Source organism: Chiloscyllium plagiosum, unplaced genomic scaffold (genome assembly GCF_037043375.1).
Source record: "Chiloscyllium plagiosum isolate Xiang-an unplaced genomic scaffold, Cpla_swu_hap1 HiC_scaffold_16, whole genome shotgun sequence".
NCBI classification, from domain to species: Eukaryota; Metazoa; Chordata; class Chondrichthyes; order Orectolobiformes; family Hemiscylliidae; genus Chiloscyllium; species Chiloscyllium plagiosum.
Window position 1 is genome coordinate 9,825,850 of NW_028270154.1, and position 23,738 is coordinate 9,849,587.

The window sequence follows — 23,738 nt, forward strand, 5'->3', positions numbered from 1 at the left end:
AGCACACTTGAGCTGAAGGACCTATTCCTGTGCTGAGTTGTTATCTTGTGACAATGAGGAATGGGTAATGCATGGAAATCTCACCACTGTGCCCACGTCCTGAGAACAAAACATGTCAGCTGCTCAGAGCTGAAGGAGCATCTCCCCTGAATAGCTGGGAATGCTAGTGGGGGGGGGGGGGAAACAACACTGTGTCAAAAACGTGCCTCTCGCATCCCCTTTAAACATTCCGCCTTTTACATTAAATCTATGTCTCCAAGACATTTCTGGAAGTCAGAATGTATCGTCAGGATCTGTCCATGCCTCTCATAATTTAGCAAACCTCTATCAGTTTGCCCCATAGCCTCCGATATTCAAAAGAAAACAAACCAAGTTTGTCCAATCTCTTCTCATAGTTAATACCCTCCAAACTAGGTAAGATCCTGTAAACCCAGAATAGGGAAGGACTGCAGCTCTTATTCCCTGAACAAAACAGTCTTTTAATCTGATAACCTGTCAGCTTCTTGGCCATTTTTACTGAGAGCAGGAATTTTATATTCAGACCTGAAAATAAAAAAATTAAACTCTCAATTCTTCAGTGTGGGGGAGTGTCTTTTTACTCCATGCTTCTCTCTAGCCACACTGCTGTTCCTTCTGAACAACTTTCTGTGCTTGCATGGCCACAGGAATCTTTATCAAACTTGTTAAAATCCACGTTGCAAAGAACATTAGTCGGGAACTGAGGGGCCATTCATTCGACGATCAGACGCTGCTGGGTTTGAACCCAAAGACTGCCTGGTCTTAGATGAAAGGAATCCTGTGCAATATCAAATGCTAAGAAAAATGTTGCTGGGGCCATTTCACGAAATGAAATATGAATTAGGTAATTATGTTATTAATTTATATTGCAAAAAGACACACCCACAGTTAAGTGCATACAAGTTTATAAAACAAAAACGTTAATAGCTTTTAACCAGCAAGACATGTCGTAAGGGCTGGCATAGTTTCAATGTCAGAAGTCACACGACACCTGGTTACAATTCAACAGGTTTATTTGAAATCACAAGCTCCCAGAGCACTGCTCCTTCATCAGATGATGTCGTGTGACTTCTGTCTTTGGTCCACCCAGTCCAACACTGGCACCTCCACATTATAGTTTCAATGGGGTTGGATAACCTCTTTTTGTGTTATACTATGATTCTAAACTATGATTCAATGATGGAAAAGGTGCAACAGCATGAAATAACAAGGGGAAAAGGGAAGAGAAAAACGATTGAGACATTCATAAAGTAATCTAAATGTCAAGGCAAAAATAGAGCTGTAGCTCCATGAACTAATCTCAACAGGCCTAATGTGATAAATCATCCTCTCAAAAAAAAAATACTCACCGGTCTCCATGTCTGCCGGCTGTTTAAAACAAAACGGAAACAAATTAGGATTATGAGAGTCAGAATTACTGATGGTACACACACACACATGCTATCGAACTAACAACAACTGCAGAGTCAAAATCACAAATCCCCCTGTAATGCATGGGAAAAATATTATATTTTAAAGAAGCCCCTTCCCCCATTCTGCCTAAGTGTTTGCCACTTGAAAATTATTCTACATATTCCTAAACCACTGCAAGGATTCAACTGAGGCAACAATACAATAGTTTGGAAGGGTCACGAGACTGAAAAATTAAGTCTGCTTTCTCTCCACAGATGCTGCCAGATTTGCTGAGTTTTTCCAGCAATTTGATTTCAGTTTGTGTTTGTTATTTTATTCAGAAACTTTCAACACAACATCCAGTGAGCCACCTGTATATTACATTACATCAGCTTTACCCTTTTATATTTCTCTTATGCAACTTTTGTTTTCAATGAAATATTTTCAGACAGACATAAAAATTTTAAAACTGGTCAATTTTCTCAATTCCTGTAGTCAATTGAGGATTTGCTGTGCCTGGTCAGAAACTGATGCAAGATTCACAATGCAACTGAGATCTGAATGACAATGGCATCAAATTAGGTTCTGCACTGACTCACCTTAATGAATTGCAAACATTAAATAAGGAATCTACACTTGGACATTATTATACACAGCAATACGATGCAAATATGATCCACACACTTACAGGACGATATTTACCGTCTTAATTTTAAACCTCTAAATTAAAGCAAGATACATACATTGCATGGGTTATTTTCCGAATGGCTGCACTCTCGACAGCAATAGCAAACACTTACTTATTGGGTCTACTTCAGCTTAGATTGCCAATTGCTTTTGTTTGATTTCCCTCCATATGCTTTCATTCTTGTATAACCCAGGAAGTTCTGCTAGATCATTATTGTGGGAAAATCAATTTCAGATAAGCATCAAATCTAGATTAACACACCAAAATGGGGAGCCCTGTCCTTCAAATGAGAAGCTAAACTAAGACCGTGTCATCCTGATCTTAACGGAATGATAAAGAAACCCATTTTACAAAAGGGCAGTGGAGTTTACCCTAGTACCCTGGCCAATATTCATTGTACATTTACCAGTATTAGAAAGAGATTATCTAGTCAAAGGCATCGCTGTTTGGGGGAGGTTGCAGTGTGTAAACTGGTTTCTATGTTTCATGCATTACGATAGTGACAACAATTCAAAAAACACCTATTTGCTGTAAAGGGCTTTGAGATGTCCTGTGTTTATAAATGTCTTAACTTTATTCAAGACATAAATGAGGTTCCTTCTTTCAAATGCTACTTAAGTTGCATATCCTTCCACAGCCTTATTCCAGTCTATCACTACCAGCTGAAGTCTCTGCTTATGGTCACTACTCTTCAGACTCTAATGTCAGATGGACTCGAATGGATCCCCAGCTTCCACCACCACTCGTACTGTATGTGGGACAGCATCTACCTATCTCACCTCTCTACTGCCAAAAATAATTCTACCTCTTCAATTCAATACCCAAGAAGGGACAACAGTAAAGCAAATCTTCTCCTCTATTCTATCTAAGGTGCTTGCTTGCAAGTTTAACTCAGCTTCTCTCTGCAAAGAGGTTAAGATTGCAGGCTGTTGCTGTCTCACAGGGCAAACGTGAGGACTGCAGATGCTGGAAAGCAGAGTTTAGATCAGAGTGTTGATGGAAAAGCACAGCAGGTCAGGCAGCATCCGAGGAGCAGGACAAGCGATGTTCCGGGCAAAAGCCCGTCATCAGGAATAGAGGCAGGACACCTCCAGGTGTGTGTGTGTGTGTGCGCGTGTGCGTGTGTTGCTGTCTCACCACTACTGACAACACGTCAATGAAATGCTGTTTCTTTCCCCACACTTCGTTGCAATGTTTTGCTGGTGCTGAACTTGCCAGTAATTCTATAGCACAGGCTCAATACTTGACCAGAAGATGTCAATGAGTGAATACTTATATGAAAATGGATAAATGCTCTGGGATTTTGTATCAGCTGTGGGGAATCAGTATATACACAGAATATTTCCTTAGGAGGCAAAGTAGTGGGGTACAGTCTACAACAGGAGAGGGTGTACAACGGCTGAAGGAGATTATAGACTGTTGTAGACTCCATAGAGGCTTTTCCTCTTTCCAAGTTTTATATTTTTATGGTTCTCTTCCATTCACAATTATGCCATTCCTTTCTTACGAGTTAACACAGTGACTCATTGCCATTTACAGCTTAGATGGAGACCATTTGGTCAATTGTGTCAATGCTGGTCAACAAAGACTTGACCAAATGAATCTAATTTTCCAACTCTTGGCCCATAGCCAAACACTGCTTGAATTTAAATATGGCTTAAATGTTTCAAGTGTTTCTGACTCAACAAGTGACCTTTATTATACTTTGTTTACTAAAAAAGGCAAATCAAACTAATCAACAGCTCCGTTTCTTTATATAGCTGAGACTTAAGGTGATTAATTTTGACCTCAAACTTTGCTACACAGATGCTGCTGTTAGGAAAACATAGATAATCTGCTTTACAGAATTTGCTAAATGTTTCTGGTTTGACAGATACCGAAAAGCCCATTAACCTTCATCACAGCTCTGTAACAAAAATGACTTTTTCCTCAATAAGCTTCTGTCAAGGGCTCAAATGACTGACTGAATGGTCCCTTCTCTTCGGAACACTATCGTGAAGTTGTGCAGTGACGTGGGCATTGATCCTTGCATGGGGAAGCAGGACCAGGGCAAGAAATTAGAGACCCTGGTATTTCTCTGGTTTCTGGCTCCTTCAACCCCCTGCGTCAACCGTTACCATTAATCCTCCCACTTTACATCAAACAGCAATGGGAACAGGAGTCAAAATATTTCCCAGCCCTTTTCCTGAAGGCTGCTTAAGATTTTCTCAGGGGCTAATCTTTGATGTTTGGGAGCAATGTTTTCATCCTCACTAATTCAGCGATGCAGTGACACATTGTGTGATGATACGATACATTTGGATTTTCAGATGCAGATTCAATATTGTCAATAATTAGCAAGCCTCCAATAAACAAAGTTGCAACACACAAAGAAAGTGTTAATTTCTTAAGACACTATAATGTTTAAATTAACACAAGTCAACAGGCGTAAGTTAGCAAAGGTTTTTTTAAACCAAAATACATGACAGTTTAACAGGAAAAAGCTATCACCATAACATATCTTCCACAGACTGGCAATGTCACAGCAAACATGTAATGACACAATTGGGAGATTCTAAACAGGCAGTTATGACGACTTTTGCACTGCATCTCAGATCGCAATCTCAAGATTTAAACTAAACAACTGGCAATTTTATTTTTTACAATAACATCTACTATGTTTTCTCCCCTGAATATTTATCACCCTAAGCTAGAGATTCCACATTAATTTGCAAGGGATTCATTTCACCAGTAATTTTCAGATTTCCTGACTCCCAGTTAGTTGAGTATTCCTGCGTTGACAGGTTTTGCATTCATCTCCTCACCTCTATTTTGCAGTCTCTTGACCTCTTCCATCTCCTCTTGGAAACTTCTTAGCTTCTTGAGTTTTCTCCCCTCCCCCACTCCCTTGCAGCCTCATTCTTTCTTCAACTCTGCCTTTCAACCTCTATCTCTGCCCCCAACCTCGCAGCCAATTTTTTTTTTTTCTCTGTCCTTGCAGCCTCTCTCCTTCCCCACACTTGGAGCACCTCCCCCCTCCCAAATCTCCAACTTTTGCAGCGCCTCCATCTACCTTTTGCTCCCCACCTCAGTAGCTTCCTCTGCCAATCTTTCACTCCCCGATGACAGGAGACTCGATCTCTGTCTTTGTCTCTCTCATTTCTTCCCCTGCAGCCAGTCATTGTAACCTCCCATTGTTTCTCTGGGCATAGTAACTCAAGACTCTTGCCCTGAACCCCCTCCCCTTCTTGCTGCTCCTTCAATCACAGGCTGGTTCGGAACAGTGTTTTTTTTCATATGTTCAGTAGCAAGAGGGTGGGTTACAGTGGTGAACAGATAGCCTCAGAGCATTCTCTTCCCTTGCTGTTATTCTAAAAAGGGAGAAGTATTGAGTGTCTGGAAAGATCACACCCCATCACCTAAAAGATACCAAACGAAGGTCCAGAGATACGTGGAGGATCAACACTTTGGCTGCTGATCTTGAGCAAAGAGATAGTGATGATGAGTGGCCATCGACTGTATTACAACCTTCCAACTCAGCATCTTCCACCTCGGGATCCTCCAACCCCATAGCTGCAATGTGGATTTCACCAGCTTCCTCATTTCTCCTGCCCCCACCTTATCCCAGAAGCAACCTTCCAACTCAGCACCGCCCTCATGACCTGTGCATCTTCCTTCCCACCTATCTGTTCCACTCTCCTCTCTGACCTATCATCACCCCCACCCCTACATTGCACTCTCAGCTACCTTCCCCCCCAGCCCCAGCCCCCCCCCGCCTCTCCCATTTATCTCACCACCCTCTCGGCTCACAGCCTCATTCCCGATGAAGGTCTTTTACCCAAAACATCGACTCTCCTGCTCCTCGGATGCTGCCTGACCCGCTGTGCTTTTCCAGCACCACACTCTCCACTCTATTCTCCAGCATCTGCAGTCCTCACATTCACCTGTATTACAACCTCTACTGCTTCTGAAAATGGTTCTTGTGATGGAGTTAACACTGAGTTATCTGAGCTCACCTCATCGTCCACTCTTGGCTTCTCAAAGTAGTTGTGTCTGGACTTTTTCTCTTCGTCTCTTTCTCTTTCCCTTTCACGCTCCCGTTCTCTCTCCCTTTCTCTTTCTCGCTCCCGTTCTCGCTCTCGTTCTCTCTCCTTTTCACGGTACTTTTCACGTTCCTTTTCTCGAACAACCTTTGCAGTTGTTGGCACATAGTCACCAATGTCATCGAAGATGCTGAAAGCAAATACAAAAAGGTTCACATGGGAATTCACAATGTTTTGCAAAAAGTCAAGTCTCTCTTTATCAAGAACAATTTTTATATTACTATGCAAAACACCGTGCTCTCAGAGATTTGGGACAAAGTGGGTCGAGTGTCAGGGAACAAGACAGAGAGAGAGAAAGCTTTGATTTAGGATACCATCTGAAGAATCTCATCAAGATAGTGCTCCCTCAATACTGCAATGGGAATGTCAGCTTAGACTTTGCGTTCGAGCATCTGGAGTGAAACTTGAATCCATGACCTTGACTCAGAGGTGAGATTACAACCAACAATATGGCAGCGTTAACTGATGGATTGATTGTTCAGTATAGAGACTTTAGTTAGTTCTAGACAGAATTAAGATTGTGTGTTCTGGTCTGTCAAGCAATCACTTCAAATTAGATTTAACCTGATAACATTCTTGGATTTAGAAAATATGGTGTATATCAATGATTTTCCATCCTTCAATTTCAGACTTTAGAGCTGTAAGTAATGCATACTCTTCATTTACAGTCACTTATTTCATTTGTGAACTGTTGTTGCAACACATTGAGTGAAATCTCGCTCTGCTTTGATTTCTCGCTGGACTTCTCTCTCTCTCTTTGTCCTGGTTTGCATTAGTCATCTAAATTTATCTGACATGAAAATCATTCTTTAACAACTGACTTGATTACTTGAAGAAAGAACAAGTGCTTGTCACTAAAACAAACATCCACGTATGAAGACTGCCCCAAGTCAATGGTCAGCTACACAGCATTGGGTTCAGTCAACCTTGACTGTGTTCCCAAACTAAACTAGTCTCACTGCCTGCCTTTGGCCAATATCCCTCCAAACCTTTCCTATTCACGTACTTATCCAAGTATCTTTTCAACATTGTAACTGTTCCTGCATCCACTATTTCCTCTGGCAGTTCATTCTACACACTAACCACTCTGTGTAAAAAAAAGTTCCCCTCAGGTCCTTTTTAAATCTTTTCCTCTCACCTTAAAAATCTGCCCCCTAGTTTTGAACTCCACCACTTTAGGGTAAAAGACCTTCGCTATTTATCTTATCTATGTCCCTCATAATTTTATATATTGCTATAAGGTCACCTATGCTCTAGTCAAAAAATTTCCAGCTTATTTTTATAACTCAAACACTCTATTCCAGGCAACATCTCGATAAATCATTTCTAAACCCTGTCCAATTTAATAATATCCTTCCTATAACTGGGCGACCAGAACTGCACACAATATTCTAGAAGAGGTCTCACCTGCATCCTGAACAATCTCAACATGACGCTCCGACCCCTATACTCAAAGGTCTGAGCAATGAAGGCAAGCGTGCTAAACGCTCTCTTAACCACCCTGTCTACTTGTGACACAAATTTCAAATTGAAGAGGAGTAGAGAAATTGTCCTTATTATTTTGGTCAATGTCCTTCCTTTAGCCATCACCAAAAAAAAACACAGTATATGGTCACTCATTGAATTGCTGTTTTTGATTGCTGAAGTTAGGAAGAAGCACTGAAAGGTTATAGCACAGAAAGGGGCCATTCAACCCATCATGTCAGCAATGGCTGAATAAACTAGTCTTATTTAGTTTCAGCATTACACCCCTGCTTTTGTATTCAAAACTTTGCCAGTGGTGGAAAGTATCCTATATACCTCCTTTACTATATTACCTATATTTCTGCCACCTTCAGGGACCTGTCCATATATGCTCCAAGGTCCATCCATTTCTCCACCTCTCTCAATATCCTACCATTTATTACCTTCCTGTTGCTTGCATAACAAAAGTGACTGCACTTCCAGAGCAAGATGTTGTATCAGCTTTGAGTTGGTGAGTAGCACTCTCACCTCAGAATCAGAAAATGGTGGGTTTTAGTCCCAACCCAGAAATACTTGAATACTGGGAGCTAAGCAGATGCTTATCTTTAGTAGAGGGCATATTGCACTCTCTGAGCTGTATCTTTCAAATGAGACAAAAGAGGCTCAGACCTTCTGCTCAGGTGGACTGCAAAAAAATCTATTTAGAAGAAAAATGTAGGAGTTCTTCTTGGTGCCCAATATTTATCCCTTAATTCTTACAAAATAAATTAGCGGGTCATCATCACATAACTCTTTGTGAGAGTTGCTGCTATGCGCAAATAGCTATGCTTCCTAAACCATGACGACACTTCGAAGATACTGCATGGACTATAAAACGTATTGGACAAAGTAAGGACTGCACTTGCTGGAGAGTCAAGAGTCAAAAAATATGGCACTGGAAAAGCACATCATATTCCTGATGAAGGACTTAAACCTGAAATGTCGACTCTCCTGCTCCTCGGATACTGTCTGATCTGCTGTGCTTTTCCAGTGCCACACTTCCCGACTACAAAACATATTGGACATTCTGATCCATTGCTGTTTGTAATCAGTCGTTTGGAACTTTAAAATACCTGTCCTGCAGCTGCAAAGATCTCTCTCTCTCTCATGCTGTGCCTCGTGCCTCCTAAATAAAAGCTATCCACGTAAAAAAGTACCCAAGTTACCTTATATCAGCCTCAGGCGGTCTCTTGTCATCGCCTCCTAATTTACCTGAGAAAAGAAAGAAGGGATTAAAAAAGCAATTTATTACAAAGTCAATTAATCACTGAGACAGCTAACGGAATAGAAATACTTTTCTCGGTTTCATATCTACAAAATGTAGGACCACTGTACTGCAGAAGTAGCACATATCTAGGATAATGTGTGAAACTAAGCTACCAAGTTAGAATAATTCCTCAATTTCTGCACTGTTGAAACTGATTGTCACCAGTTATGAATGTAAATTAATGCTTTCCTGCTGCCACTCAATATTCAATTATTCAGTGTTGTTGAAGGGTGTCCATTAATGGGCATAATTTATCAACTGTGAAAATATTTTGGCCTCACCCTCTTGTACTGTGCATAACTAATGACAGGCTTTTGTTTTTTTGTTTAAAAAGACATGACTTGTGCCTCAAGCGCACATTTTATACTAAGAACACTACGGTGAAGCACTGAGGAAACTCAGGTGAAGGATCAAGTGTAACAAATCAAGACACATCAACAGGACCACACAGTGTGACAAGTGAATTAAAAAAGTATTTTTTAATAAAATGAACAGTACTTAAAGTACATTATAATGTTTAAAAGCAGCATGAAAATAATATCTATGCACTTACTTTAACCTCAAAGTCTTTTCAAGAGAGCGAAACATATCTGAATCTATTGAGAGATGATGGTGTTGTGTTTATCTTGCTGGAGAAGTAATCCAGAGGCTCAGGCTAATGCTTTGAGGGACACAGGCAGCACAGCATAACTAAATACAATTAATAATTCTGAAATTTAAAACCAGTGCCAATAATGGCAAACACGAAGCTATCAACAATTGTTGTAGAAACCTTTCAGATTCCATAATTTTTTTTTTAGAAAAGGAAACCTGCCGTCCTCACCTGGTCAGATCCCCAGACCCCCAGCAAAGTGGCTGAGCAAACCACACAGTTCAAGGAGCAGCCAATGTTCACATTTCTCAAATTAAAAAATGTGCTTAGATTTCTGATGACACCTATATTAAAGTTATGTAGCTAATGTCACTAAAACAAACATCCACGTAAGCAGCAGAAGCAGTGATTGGAATCACAGAAATAAATAATGTAAGAGCACATTCAGTTTGTTGCACCTGCTCTGTCTCTTTGAAAGAGCACTCATATTGAGTCACCCCTTCACAGATTTTATCCTTAGCTCTGTGAGGTTGACAACTAACTATTCAATGCCTTTTTAGGAATTAATTATTGCATCTACCGGCTTTTCAGGTAAAACATTCCCGATCCTGACAAATCTCGGGCGTGTTTTTATTTTTGTGCTTTTTAAAATTGTGGACTGAAATGAGAAAGAACTATTTTAAACCCAAAGTTTTAAAGGGTGGCTGCATGTTTTGAAAAGCAAGTAACTTGACACTTACAGCACGTACGGGAGTTCAGTTGGTAGGGCAAGAGACATTTAACATGAGGAACCAGGGTTCAAGCTCCTGTTCAGATGAATTTTTTTATTGTCTTCAAGCAGGGGAAAAAACAAAGTTGACAAAGGTAACCTATTTCAACTTGTTGGAGATTCTACAACTACGGGCATACTCCAGGAATTACAGCCAGACTATTCAGGAATGATGGTAGGAAGCACTTCTACAAGCAAAGGGTGGGAGATGTTTGGAACTCTCTTCCATAAACAGTGGTTGATACTACATCAGTTGATAATTTAAAATATGAGATAGATAAATCCTTTGCTCAACAAAGATTTAAAGGATATGGGACAATGGCAGGCATATACAGTTAGGCCACAGATCAGCCATGATCTCACTGAATGGTGGAACAGGCTCAAGGGGATGAATAACTTACGCCTGCTCCAGTGTTGCTAAGCATCAATCACACAGCTGTTTGAACGAGCAATAATTGAAATTTGGATTGGAGACACTTAAAAAGCTTTAACTTTTGTGACAACTCCAGGAATAATGAGGCTTAGCTTCCAGAGCACTACCAGAGTGTCGTGGCACAGTAAAAAGATTCCTGCTCACGTCTCTTCGCCAATGATTTTAAATCTATGACCTCTAGTTATTAACCCACCAGCCAAAGGGAACAATATTTCTTTACTTATCAAAATCCTTTCCTCCATCTTGAAAACCAGTTCTGCCATCTTCACTGTTCCAAGGAGAACAGGTCTAGCTTTTCCAAGTTCTCCTTGTAAATGAAGACTCTCATTCCTGGTAATATCCTGGGAAACCTCTTCTGTACTCCAAGGCCTTTAGATCTTTCCCAAAATGCTGTGCTCAGTAAAACACAGGCTTCGAAAGCCTGCAGCAGAAACTTGCATTTTGTGAGATTGTTACCTTTATTGTGGTTCTGTTTGCCGAGCTGGAAATTTTTGTTGCAAACATTTCGTCCCCTGTCCAGGTGACATCCTCAGTGCTTGGGAGCTTCCTGTGAAGCGCTTCTGTGGTGTTTCCTCCGGCATTTATAATGGCCTGTCCCTGCCGCTTCCGGTTGTCAGTTTCAGCTGTCCGCTGTAGTGGCCGGTATATTGGGTCCAGATCGATGTGTTTGTTGATGGAGTTTGTGGATGAGTGCCATGCTTCTAGGAATTCCCTGGCTGTTCTTTGTTTGGCTTGCCCTATAATGGTAGTGTACAAAATCCCATGCAAGGACTGCACAAAACACTATATAGGACAAACAGGAAGACAGCTAACGATCCGCATCCATGAACACCAACTAGCCACGAAACGACACGACCAGCTATCCTTAGTAGCCATACACGCAGACGACAAGCAACATGAATTCGACTGGGACAACACTACCATTATAGGGCAAGCCAAACAAAGAACAGCCAGGGAATTCCTAGAAGCATGGCACTCATCCAAAAACTCCATCAACAAACACATCAACCTGGACCCAATATATCGGCCACTACAGCGGACAGCTGAAACTGACAACCGGAAGCGGCAGGGACAGGCCACTATAAATGCCGGAGGAAACACCACAGAAGCGCTTCACAGGAAGCTCCCACGCACTGAGGATGTCACCTGGACAGGGGACGAAATGTTTGCAACAAAAATTTCTAGCTCGGCGAACAGAACCACAACAACGAGCACCCGAGCTACAAATCTTCACACAAACTTTGTTACCTTTATCTTTCTTCTTCAGCTTCTTGTTACGAGTACCCTGACGCAGGTAGGACAGGATCTGAGTCAGCTTATTGATCACAATGTCATTTGTGGTCAAGGTTGTCTGTGCCTGAGCAGAAAGAACAGACGGATCACAATAAGGTGAATAAGTTACATCAAAAGTACAAAGCAAGCAAAAATCAACACGGGACACAACTCCCATGAGGGACAAATTTCCCAGCATCAGCACAACTGGCAGCTAGCAAGATATTTCTCTGCACCTTACAGACTGAATAGAATTTTACTACAACTTCTCGTTGGGTTTGCAGATATTTTGTAGAAATACAAGCTGCTAATGACATTTAAAGCATCTGAAAATTTTGCGAACTACTGGTTTTAAACTTAAACTCAATTACTAGGATATGAAGATGAAGCTGGATAAAATGAACTGGGAAAATAAGGGGTAAGTCAGAAGAAATGCAGTGGTAGACATTCTGCACATATTTGATAACGGTTAGCAAAGATACACTCTACTGGGAATGAAAGGCTCTAGGAGCCGGATACACAATCCATGGCTGAGGAAATTAATCTGAAAGTAAAAATGTACAATTCTATGATGATTCATGGTGGGTCAGAAGATCGGACAGAATTTAAAAACTTGCAAAGGATGATGAAAAATGTAACAAGGAAGGAGAAATTAGATCACAAGAGAAAATTAGCTAGAAATATAAAAACAGTTGGTAAGAATTTCTATAAGTAGTTAAAAATGAAGAGTTACGAGAGTAAATGCTGGTTCTGCAGAGAGTGAAGCTGGGGAATTAATAACAGAAATAAGGTGGTGGTTAATATGTTGAACATATGTTTTGTTTCTTTCTTCACTGTAGATGACAGAAATGGTAGGGAAATATGTCTAAATCAAGAGAAGGAAGGGAGGAAGGAACCTAAATCAACCATAATCACCAGAAAAGGGGCATTGAGAAAACCATTAAAACTAAAGGCTGACAAGTCATTAGGACCCAATGGATGTCTTTCTAGGGTGTTAAAAGAAGTGGCTGCTGAGGTAGCAGATCCTTTGGTTTTAATTTTCCAAAATTCTCTTGAACCTGAAAATGGTTTAACTCCTTTATTCAAGGAAGGAGATAGAAAAATCGTAAACTACGGGACAGATCAGTTAGTTTAACATAAATAAAATGAAAAATACCAAATTCTCCTGAAGCGATTATAGCAGGGCACTTAGAAAATTCTAATACAAAGTACCAAATACATCTCCATTAATTCTACTCTGTTACCACGACTTATAGTTTCACAATCATGTTACTGCATTTCATGTCAGTCAATAGGGGGTACCAGGTTGCCCTTAAACATGAGTGTGTGATTGAGACAGAAGTTTTGTATCATTCTCCCAAAGCCCACCACTAATGTAAACCTGCGCAAGGCCTCAATGCTCCTTTAAGATCTGTTAAGACAAGTTATAAACATCTGCTATTGTATGGCTGATCTTCACCTCCATTGTAGGACAATCAGCTTTGCTCCTGATTAATGTTGTAGGTACATCTGTGTCTGCGTACTCGTCATCCAGATCCACAACATATGCCATGCGCCCTGGCAAAAACAGCTCATTTCGTTCTTGGGGCTTCATTTTAAACAGGATACGGTATGCGTTACGCCCTGGAAAGGAACAAAAGACTGAGTTGATAAGTTTAAATGCTGCCTTTGTAACTGAATCCAACATTGCTGATAAAAATGTTCAATACTGGTGTTGGTGTGCAATGAACACAGACTGTGATACTATGGGGACTATGCTCAATTAGTACAGCACATGGCCAGATAAGGAATATACTGATTCTGATGTAGATTGAGGTGCTGTGCCTATTGCAGAAATATCACAGTCACCCAGAGACTCTGATTCGATTCCACCCTCGGCAACTGTGTGGAGTTTACATGTTCTCCCTGTGTCTGTGTGGGTTTCCTCCCACAGTTCAGAAATGTGCAGGTTACGTAGATCGGTCATGCTAAATTTCCCATAGTGTCCAAGGATGTGCAGGCTCGGTAGATTAGTCGTGGGAAATGCAGGGTTATAGGGATAGGGTAGGGGAGTGGGTCTGGGTAGGATGTTCTTTGAAGGGTCAGTGTGGACTTGATGGGCTGAATGGCCTGCTTCCATACTGTAGGGATTCTATGACTCTATGGATTCTAAGAATGCCGAAGAAAAGATCACAGAAACGCTTCACAGGAGGCTCCCAAGCACTGAGGATGTCACCTAGACAGGGGACGAAACGTCTGCAACACAAATTCCCAGCTCGGCGAACAGAACCACAAAAACGAGCACCTGAGCTACAAATATTCGCACAAACCTTGAACACCTACGGGTGAGAGACGCTAAGACAAGCCAGGAAATGGGATTCCTGTGCCAACCGCCTAAGAAATGCCGGAGAAAAGATCACAGAAGCGCTTCACAGGAGGCTCCCAAGCACTGAGGATGTCACCTACACAGGGACGAAACATCTGCAACACAAATTCCCAGCTCGGCGAACAGAACCACAACATTCTAAGAAAACTTCAAAGGGAAGTTTTTTAAGTATCAGCCTAATTTCTTCATTACATCACTCATGGCGTTCTATTAATAATGAATGGTTGCTGTTATGAAGGGGATACGGTCAATTCCGATATTCAGTCAGATCGAGGCCTTCAATACCTCTGCCTAACAAAAATCTATCAAACTGAGTTTTGAATTTTTTTTCTCAACTCCCCAGCCTCATCAACTTTTCTTGAGGAAGAGGGAGCTAGATCATAGTGCAGTGGGTGACATAATGGCAAGGATAGGTGACTGGCTTGCTAACAGGAAGCAGAGAGTAGGAATAATTGGATCCTTTACAGGCTGGCAGGTGTCAAGTATGGTGCGCCACAAGGGTCAGTGCAGGGACCTTAGCTCTTTACAAATTTTATAAATGATTTTGATGAAGGAATTGAAGGTATGTTAGCTACATTTGCTGATGACACAAAGATCGGTAGAAACGTAAATTGTGGAGATGATATAACAAGCTTACTGAATTTTGGGGATAGGTTAATCGAATAGGCAAAGAACTGGCAAATAAAGTACAATGTGGAAAACTGTGAAGTTGTCCATTTTGGCTGAAAGTATAATAGAAGCATATTATCCAAATGATGAGGGGCTACAGAGCTCGGAGGTAGAGACTGATCTGTATGTACTAATGCATCACAGCAAATAATCAGGAAAGTCAATAAAATCTTACGTCTTATTGCAAGGGGAATTGAATACAAGAATTGGGAGGTTACACTTTAGTCATACAGAACATTGGTGAGACTGCATCTTGATTCTTGTGTATAGTACCAGTCATCATGGAAGGACGTTCATGTTGTGGGAGCAGTTCATAGAAGGTATACACGACCTATACCTGGAACGGGTAGATTGCACTATGAGGAAAGGCCTGATCACTATCTTTTGGAATTTAGAAGGATCAGAGGTGACTTATTTGAAACAAACGATTGTGAGGGGATTTGACTGGGTGCATGCTGAAAGGATGCTTCCTCTTGTGGCAGAATCCAGAACTAGAGGTCATATAGGTTGGACAGGCTGAGCTTGTTTCACGTGGAGTTTACAGGAGTGAGGAGTGACTTGTTTGAAGTGTTTAAGATCCTGAATGATCTTGACAAGACAGGATGTAGATAAGATGTTTCATCTTATAAGTGAGTCCAGAACTCAGGTGGGTGTGGATTCTAAAATTAGGAATCGCCATTTAAGAACAGAGATAATAAGAAATATTTTACATGAGAGTTGAAGTGACTTTGGAACTCTTGAGTTCTCCAAATACAAATATCCTCCCTTCCAATGCCCCGCTCCCCACCGGCTCTCTTTCCAGTCCCTCTCCCTCCCAACCGGATTCATTCCTCCCCTTAACCAACCAGGCTGTAGCCTCTACCTGTGTTCACCTACCCCTACCTCACCCACTCCGTCCCTCTCTTGAACCCCAAACCCTCCCCCTCCATTTATCCCCTCACACACACCCCCAGTCCTGAAGAAGGGTTATCTCCAAAATGTTGACTTCTCCACCTCCTGATGCTGCCTGGTTTGTTGTGTTCTTCCAGCCTCCTGCTTGCCTACTTTGGATTCAAGCATCTGCAGGTTTTTTTGTCTCTCATTAGGCAGTGGAGGCAAGGTCATGACATTTAACTCAGTGGTGATAGTTTCTTGTTAGACAAAGGGAATGAAGGGTCATTGGGGGCAGACACAAACAGATCAGCCACGGTCTTATTGAATGGCACTGCAGGCTCAAGGCGTGAAATGGTCTATTTCTGCTCCCACATCAGGAGCACTGATAACACATATGTGCTATGGTGTCCAAAGCTATTGCTGCTTACCTAAACGAGTCTTAAATTCAATTTTGTTTTCTGGATCTTCATCTTTTCTAAGAGAATTAGAAATGCATATTAATTAACATCCATATTGAAAATGACCTGGACAATTTCCAGAGAGGATTATTTCACTTTAACATTCAAACATCTAACCAGTTCCCAGATAGGCATTATTGAAAACATTCAAAGTGTCTCTCTCTTTGGTCTGGTCATGTATATAACTGATTATCAACTAAAAGTTACAGATAGCACCAAATAAACCGTGTAGGCAATTCCTGGTACGTAGTGTCAGAGGAACCGAAGGAGACCATTCATCTCAAATGTTAATTCTAATCTCTCTCCCTCTCTGCACCTTCTCTGCAGATGTAACACTGTATTCTGCACTTAGTTCTGCATCAAGGTAGCATTTTGTATGGTATGATCTGCCTGTCTAACACTCAAAACAACACTTTTCACCATACCTCAGTACATGTGATAAAAATAAATCAATCAATAAATCAAATCTGTTCTAAAATTCAATCAGGGTTTGTGAAACCTGCATATTAATCAATCTACACATGTTGGTTCTCTATCAAAATTCTGTCACTGTTAATGAGGGGAGGCAATGGTGCAGTGGTATTATGTGGTTGACTCTTAACTGCCCTCTGAGCAATTAGAGATAGGCAATAAATGCTGGTTTGGCCAGTGACGCCCTCATTCAGGGAATGAATTTTTTAAAAAAAACTGACATTTTCTATTGGCCCCATGCCTTAAAATCTTTTGAAGGGGAGAGAGTTCCAGATTTCCTCTACCCTTTCTATGAAGATGTGCTGTCTGACATCAATCCCCAATAAAAACAGGAAGTGTTGGAGAAACTCAACAAGTTTGACAGAACTTGAAGTGAACCTGTGTATCAAAGATGAGCCATTGGACTCAAAATATTGTCTGTTTCTCTCTCCACTGCTGCGGCTAGACCTGAAGAGTTTATTCAGCACTTTATTATTTTTATTTCAGATTTCCAGCACATTGCGTATTTTACTATCAGTCCTGAATTTCTTGGCTCTAATATTACCCTAGATTTGCACAAAGGAACAGTTTATTTCCTTACTCTTCTAGACCCAATAAACTCAAGTCCAGTCCGTTCAACCTTTCCTCAAAAGGCAATCTGCCCATTCCATTAGTCTGGTAAAACTTCTCTGAACCATACTGTACAAGAATGGTAACTACCAACAAGAAAATAAACTTGGAGAGCTACAGGGAGAGCGGGAAATGGAATTGGCTGGAGTGGTCTCCCGAGAGTCAGCATACTCTACATTTCCAATCTCTGACCTCTGGCCTCCTACCTGCCCTCGACCTCTTCATAGCCAACTGCCGCCGCGATATTAACCGCCACCTGTTCTCCCCCACCCATCTCACCCTCTCCAACCTCTCACCCTCGGAATGCGCAGCCCTCCACTCACTCCGTTGCAACCCCAACCTCACTATCAAACCAGCAGACAAGGGAGGCGCGGTAGTAGTTTGGCGCACCGACCTCTACACCGCTGAGGCCAAACGCCAGCTCGCAGATACCTCCTCCTACTGCCCCCTTGACCATGACCCCACCCCCCACCACCAAACCATCATCTCCCAGACCATCCATAACCTCATCACCTCGGGGGATCTCCCATCCAACGCCTCCAACCTCATAGTCCCACAACCCCGCACCTCCCGCTTCTACCTCCTGCCCAAAATCCACAAACCTGACTGCCCTGGCCGACCCATTGTCTCCGCCTGCTCCTGCCCCACCGAACTCATCTCCGCATACCTTGACACCGTCCTGTCCCCCTTAGTCCAAGAACTCCCCACCTATGTTCGGGACACCACCCATGCCCTCCACCTGCTCCATGATTTTCGCTTCCCCGGTCCCCAACGCCTTATTTTCACCATGGACATCCAGTCCCTGTACACCTCCATCCCCCATCACGAAGGACTCAAAGCCCTCCGCTTCTTTCTTTCCCGCCATACCGACCAGTACCCTTCCACTGACACCCTCCTTCGACTGACTGAACTGGTCCTCACCCTGAACAACTTCTCTTTCCAATCCTCCCACTTCCTCCAAACGAAAGGAGTAGCCATGGGCACCCGCATGGGCCCCAGCTATGCCTGCCTCTTAGTAGGATATGTGGAACAATCCATCTTCCGCAACTACACTGGCCCCACCCCCCACCTTTTCCTCCGCTACATCGATGAGTGTATCGGCGCCGCCTCGTGCTCCCACGAGGAAGTTGAACAGTTCATCCACTACACTAACACCTTCCACCCCAACCTCAAATTCACCTGGACAGTCTCAGATTCCTCACTCCCCTTCCTCGACCTTTCTATTTCTATCTCAGGCGACCGAATCAACACGGACATCTACTACAAACCGACCGACTCCCACAGCTACCTGGACTACTCCTCCTCCCATCCTGCCCCCTGTAAAAACGCCATCCCATTCTCCCAATTCCTTCGACTCCGCCGCATCTGCTCCCAGGAGGACCAGTTCCAAAAACGCACAACCCAGATGGCCTCCTTCTTCAAGGACCGCAATTTTCCCCCCGACGTGGTCGACGATGCCCTCCACCGCATCTCTTCCACTTCCCGCTCCTCCGCCCTTGAGCCCCGCCCCTCCAACCGCCACCAGGACAGAACCCCACTGGTCCTCACCTACCACCCCACCAATCTCCATGTACAGCGCATCATCCGCCGTCATTTCCGCTACCTCCAAACGGACCCCACCACCAAGGATATATTTCCCTCCCCTCCCCTATCAGCATTCCGTAAAGACCACTCCCTCCGTGACTCCATCGTCAGATCCACACCCCCCACCAACCCAACCTCCACTCCCGGCACCTTCCCCTGCAACCGCAGGAGGTGCAAGACTTGCGCCCACACCTTCCCCCCTCACTTCCCTCCAAGGCCCCAAAGGAAACTTCCATATCCGCCACAGATTCACCTGCACCTCCACACACATCATCTATTGCATCCTCTGCACCCGATGTGGCCTCCTCTATATTGGGGAGACAGGCCGGCTACTTGCGGAGCGTTTCAGAGAACACCTCTGGGACACCCGGACCAACCAACCCAACCACCCTGTAGCTCAACATTTCAATTCCCCCCCCCCCACTCCACCAAGGATATGCAGGTCTTTGGACTCCTCCATCGTCAGACCACAACAAAACGACGGTTGGAGGAAGAGCGCCTCATCTTCCGCCTAGGAACCCTCCAACCACAAGGGATGAACTCGGATTTCACCAGTTTCCTCATTTCCCCTCCCCCCACCCTGTCTCAGTCAAATCCATCGAATTCAGCACCGCCTTCCTAACCTGCAATCTTCTTCCCAACCTCTCCGCCCCCACCCCAGTCTGACCTTTCACCCTCACCTTGACCTCTTTCCACCTATCACATTTCCGACGCCCCTCCCCCAAGTCCCTCCTCCCTACCTTTTATCTTAGCCTGCTGGACAAACTTTCCTCATTCCTGAAGAAGGGCTTATGCCCGAAACGTCGATTCTCCTGTTCCCTGGATGTTGCCTGACCTGCTGCGCTTTTCCAGCAACACATTTCCAGCTCTGATCTCCAGCATCTGCAGACCTCACTTTCTCCTCAATCACTGACCTCAGCCAATCTTACCTTGTTCAGTATCTTCTTGCTGTATAACCTAAGTTTGCACAATCAAAATGCTGGTCTTCACGCTAAATCCTATTAAACTTTTCCTTTCACTACTGCTGTGACGTTATTTCAAATCACTTACTTCACCTCCTTCTGTACTTTCTCAATCATGTCTTCCTCTTCCCTCTCTTTGCTGGTGATTTCAGCACGGACCTAATAAAAACATCAAACATAATTAGTTAGCTTGACCTGAATTGTTTCCTGAATTCAATCTGCTAACTAAAAACAAACAATAGCCAGATGCAGAAATATTGGTGAATGACTGCAGTAATCCCTACTCTTCTGACAGCTGAAGATACCTGGCTCCACCAAACCAGAGATTCCCTCACCTAATTAAAAACTAGTGAGATGGCAGAAGTTCATTACAGTAACAAAGTTAAATAAAAACCAAAAGAACTGTACTTGCCATAAATCAGAGGCAAAAACTGCTGGAAAAGCTCAGCAGGTCTGGCAGCATCTGTGGAGAGAAATCAGAGTTAACATTTCCAGTCAAGTGACCCTTTCTCAGAACTTCTGAAGGAGGTCACTTGGACCTGAAACGTTAACTCTGAATTCTCTCCACAGATGCTGCCAGACCTGCTGAGCTTTTCTAGCAGTTTCTATTTTTGAAATAGAGTTAAATGGTTCTTAAGATAGCTTTTCAAGCCTTAAATCCTAATTTCTTCTTTGTTCCCCATTCCTTTCACTTCATATTTTCCAATTTTTGTTTTTCTTTTAGTTCCTGCATCCCACTATCAACCCTGAATATGGGGTCCACCTGGGTATAATGTAGCCTTGACTCAGCCAATAAGTGATTTGTCAGGACTGAGGTTAGTGATGGTGTAAGGTTTGACAGATGCCCTTAGGGTACTGCCTCCAGTTCATGCTGCTGCTCCAACGGGCAGCCAAGCTCACAGAAACATGGCAGTGAACAAAAAAGTAAAATTAATCAAAACCACAGATGAAAGTTTGCAAATGTAAGAGCAAAGACTTACATATGATGGAGAGGGGACAAAAACCAAGACTGTGAACTCTTCCCCAATTAACATTCTACATCATTTACTTTGCCAGGAGGCATCATCCTAACCAGAAGTGCACCACTAAATCTTGCGGCAGCTCACAGAAACAGGAATAAAATACAACAATTTAGCACCTTTTGACAACTTGGTTGTCTCAAAGCATCTTACAGCTAATTAATTATTTTTTAATAGTTGCCACTACTGTTGAAGTGAAAGGCAGTAGTCAATTTCCAGATAGCAAGCTTCCTCGGGATTTATGACCAGATAATCTATTATTTTTAGGTAATGGTGGATAGATAATGGGGAGGACTGCCCTACTGCTTTTCAGTTTATGGGATCTACTATGTTCACTTGAGAGTGTAAAAGATGCCTGGGTTTAAATCATTTTCAGCTGAAAAATGGACTCTCTGACAGTGCAGCATTTCTTCAGCACTGCACTGAAGACTCAGTCTAGATTATATGAAGTCTCTGCAGTGGAGCTTGAACATTCAGTCTTCCATTGAGGCATGGCAGACACTAAAGGAAAAAGTGACTCAAGTCATATGCATTTTCAGAGAAACTGATGGTAGAACTGCAAATTAATGTCAGCTATATCCAAGTAACCTGGAGATGGCTCAATGCAGTTCTTCATCACTGAATTTAGTCAGCATTTTTCACTTTAAGAGAAAAGGTGCTGACCTTCTGCAGTAGGGCAAAGTCCAACCCTTTCACCAAGTGAGTGTGCTCCATGTCACCACCCAAGAACTTGGATTCCTGAATCAGTTGGCGTCGCTTCTCTGCAGCAGACTTATCCCTGTATGAGAAAGAAACAAAGAAATGAACCACAGGAAAGACTTGATGATTTTCAGAACAAATGAGGATGCATGTTTGTTGAAAGTACTTTTAAACCAAGAAAATAATCTAATAAATAGCTATGGCTTTCAAAAAGTAAATTACAATTTTATAACATCACCACTGTCATGTCCAAAGTTTGGCCCCAGAAAGACTCAGAGTGAACAGAAGAAATTACATTTTGAATTGTTCTGAGTGGCACTAAGCTTCACCAGCTTTTTCCACACACTGAGGAAATTGGGATGGTCTCAGGTATTAGCAGCCTCTTCTTAGGGAGAGAAAAATGAGAAATCGTTGCAGCACTTGAAATGGGTTCACAGCAACATGGTTTTCCCATTACGGTCATTATATATCAGTAAGTTCCTCTGTCTAGTCAGCATTTACTGAGCAGTTTCCAGCCCTCCTCTGACCTGCAGCTCGATTTAAATTAGTCAGTGCTGAGTACTAACTGTCTACCTTTCCCACTTATGATGGGACATAGAAGGGCTGAAGTACAAAAGAAACAAGTGAATATTAACAAGGCATTAGCTACACAGAATGGTTCTTGTATTTAGTACACCTTAACAGGATGGGGAAACTTGTCGAAGGACAATTAGTTCTGAAATGCCAAACAACTGTGAGCCATGATCTTATTGAAAGGTGGAGCAGGTTTGAGGGATGAAGTGGCCTACTTCTGTTTCTAATTCATACGTTTATAAATATCAACTTTTGAAATTTTTGTTATTTTAAACATATAATTGTTGTGGCTTACTGGCTGATGTAAAACTTGTTTTTAAAATCACATAGGTCAATACGTTCCGTAAAGTTTTGCTATTGTACATGGTTGGTTTTATTCAATGCATAGTATTGCTGCTGGAAAGTGGGACTAATATAGGTCGGAGTATATTTTGATAGTACAGAATTGATGTGCTGAGTGTCTGACTCTAGGATACACTTACGCCTCTGCAGTTGGTCCAACTGCCCTATAGTTTGCTGTTGTGCTGATAAGCTCTGTTTCTTCATAATCTTTGTTCACACCATCTCGCCTCTCTCTTGCTCGATCACGGTACTTCTCTGCTAGCTCACGCTCTCTCTCCAACTCCTGCTGTCGCAGCTTTGCGTAATAGCTGAAAGTGAATCAGAGGAAAGTTCAGCTGAGTGACAGAACACAGAGACCGCTAGCTCTTTCACACTGGTCCAAATCAGGTTCAGCACATTTGGGAGTGAGAAGCGCCTTCCCCCTCTCTCCGTCACTTACCTACCATGGTTCCAAACCAAGTGTGTTCTGACTGCCTCCCATCTCATTCCATGTCGATGAGGAGTCACATTATAAAACAGCCCTTAACTGGAAATGAACACTTGGACACTCGCTCAGTTGAAGCTTGCAGAACACACTGGAGGCACATCAGAAACAGATTTAGTCTTCATCTGTCTCTTATGGAAATTAAATTCTGATCTGGAACGGCAGTTGCCTGAAACAGCAGTTGCAGCAGCTTTCAATTGTGGTTTCGAATTTGGAAAAGAATTGATACTTGGAAGAAATAGAAAAACTTACCATCTGTCCACCACCCCCCAGTTTATTCTCTCGGCGATGTTTAATTATCAAATAAGGTTTACCAGCCTTCTCTCCAATACAGCTTTTTGTTTAAAAACACTTCCATTCACGTGTTAACATAAAATGCCATGGTAAAGAGAAAATCCAAGAAAAAGCTGTTCTATTTGATGACACTATCCTCTGAAAACTCACTTACCATTTCCTGGCTCCTCTGCATTTTCCTATCTCCAAAAAGACCACCTTGCATGCAGTCTGCCTCCTCTACATGTAACCTTAATACACCCAAATTAAAATTTATTGCCTATTGTTTTGGTTCCCTTATTCGAGGAGGAACGTAGTTGTATTGGAGGCACTAGATTCAG

General features: G+C 42.5%; 1 protein-coding gene across 1 annotated transcript in view; it reads right to left on the reverse strand.

Moving 5' to 3' along the window:
• ik (IK cytokine) overlaps positions 1–23,738 on the reverse strand; it is a 45,947-nt gene that overhangs the window by 15,558 nt on the left and 6,651 nt on the right. Inside the window, exons 5-13 of the mRNA XM_043703080.2 lie at positions 22,781–22,948; positions 21,690–21,804; positions 20,096–20,166; positions 16,352–16,398; positions 13,476–13,639; positions 11,993–12,101; positions 8,850–8,895; positions 6,094–6,310; positions 1,368–1,386 (exon numbers count right to left, since the gene is read on the reverse strand). Of these exons, the coding sequence (XP_043559015.1) occupies positions 1,368–1,386; positions 6,094–6,310; positions 8,850–8,895; positions 11,993–12,101; positions 13,476–13,639; positions 16,352–16,398; positions 20,096–20,166; positions 21,690–21,804; positions 22,781–22,948 (956 nt within the window). The remainder of the gene's footprint in view (positions 1–1,367; positions 1,387–6,093; positions 6,311–8,849; positions 8,896–11,992; positions 12,102–13,475; positions 13,640–16,351; positions 16,399–20,095; positions 20,167–21,689; positions 21,805–22,780; positions 22,949–23,738) is intronic.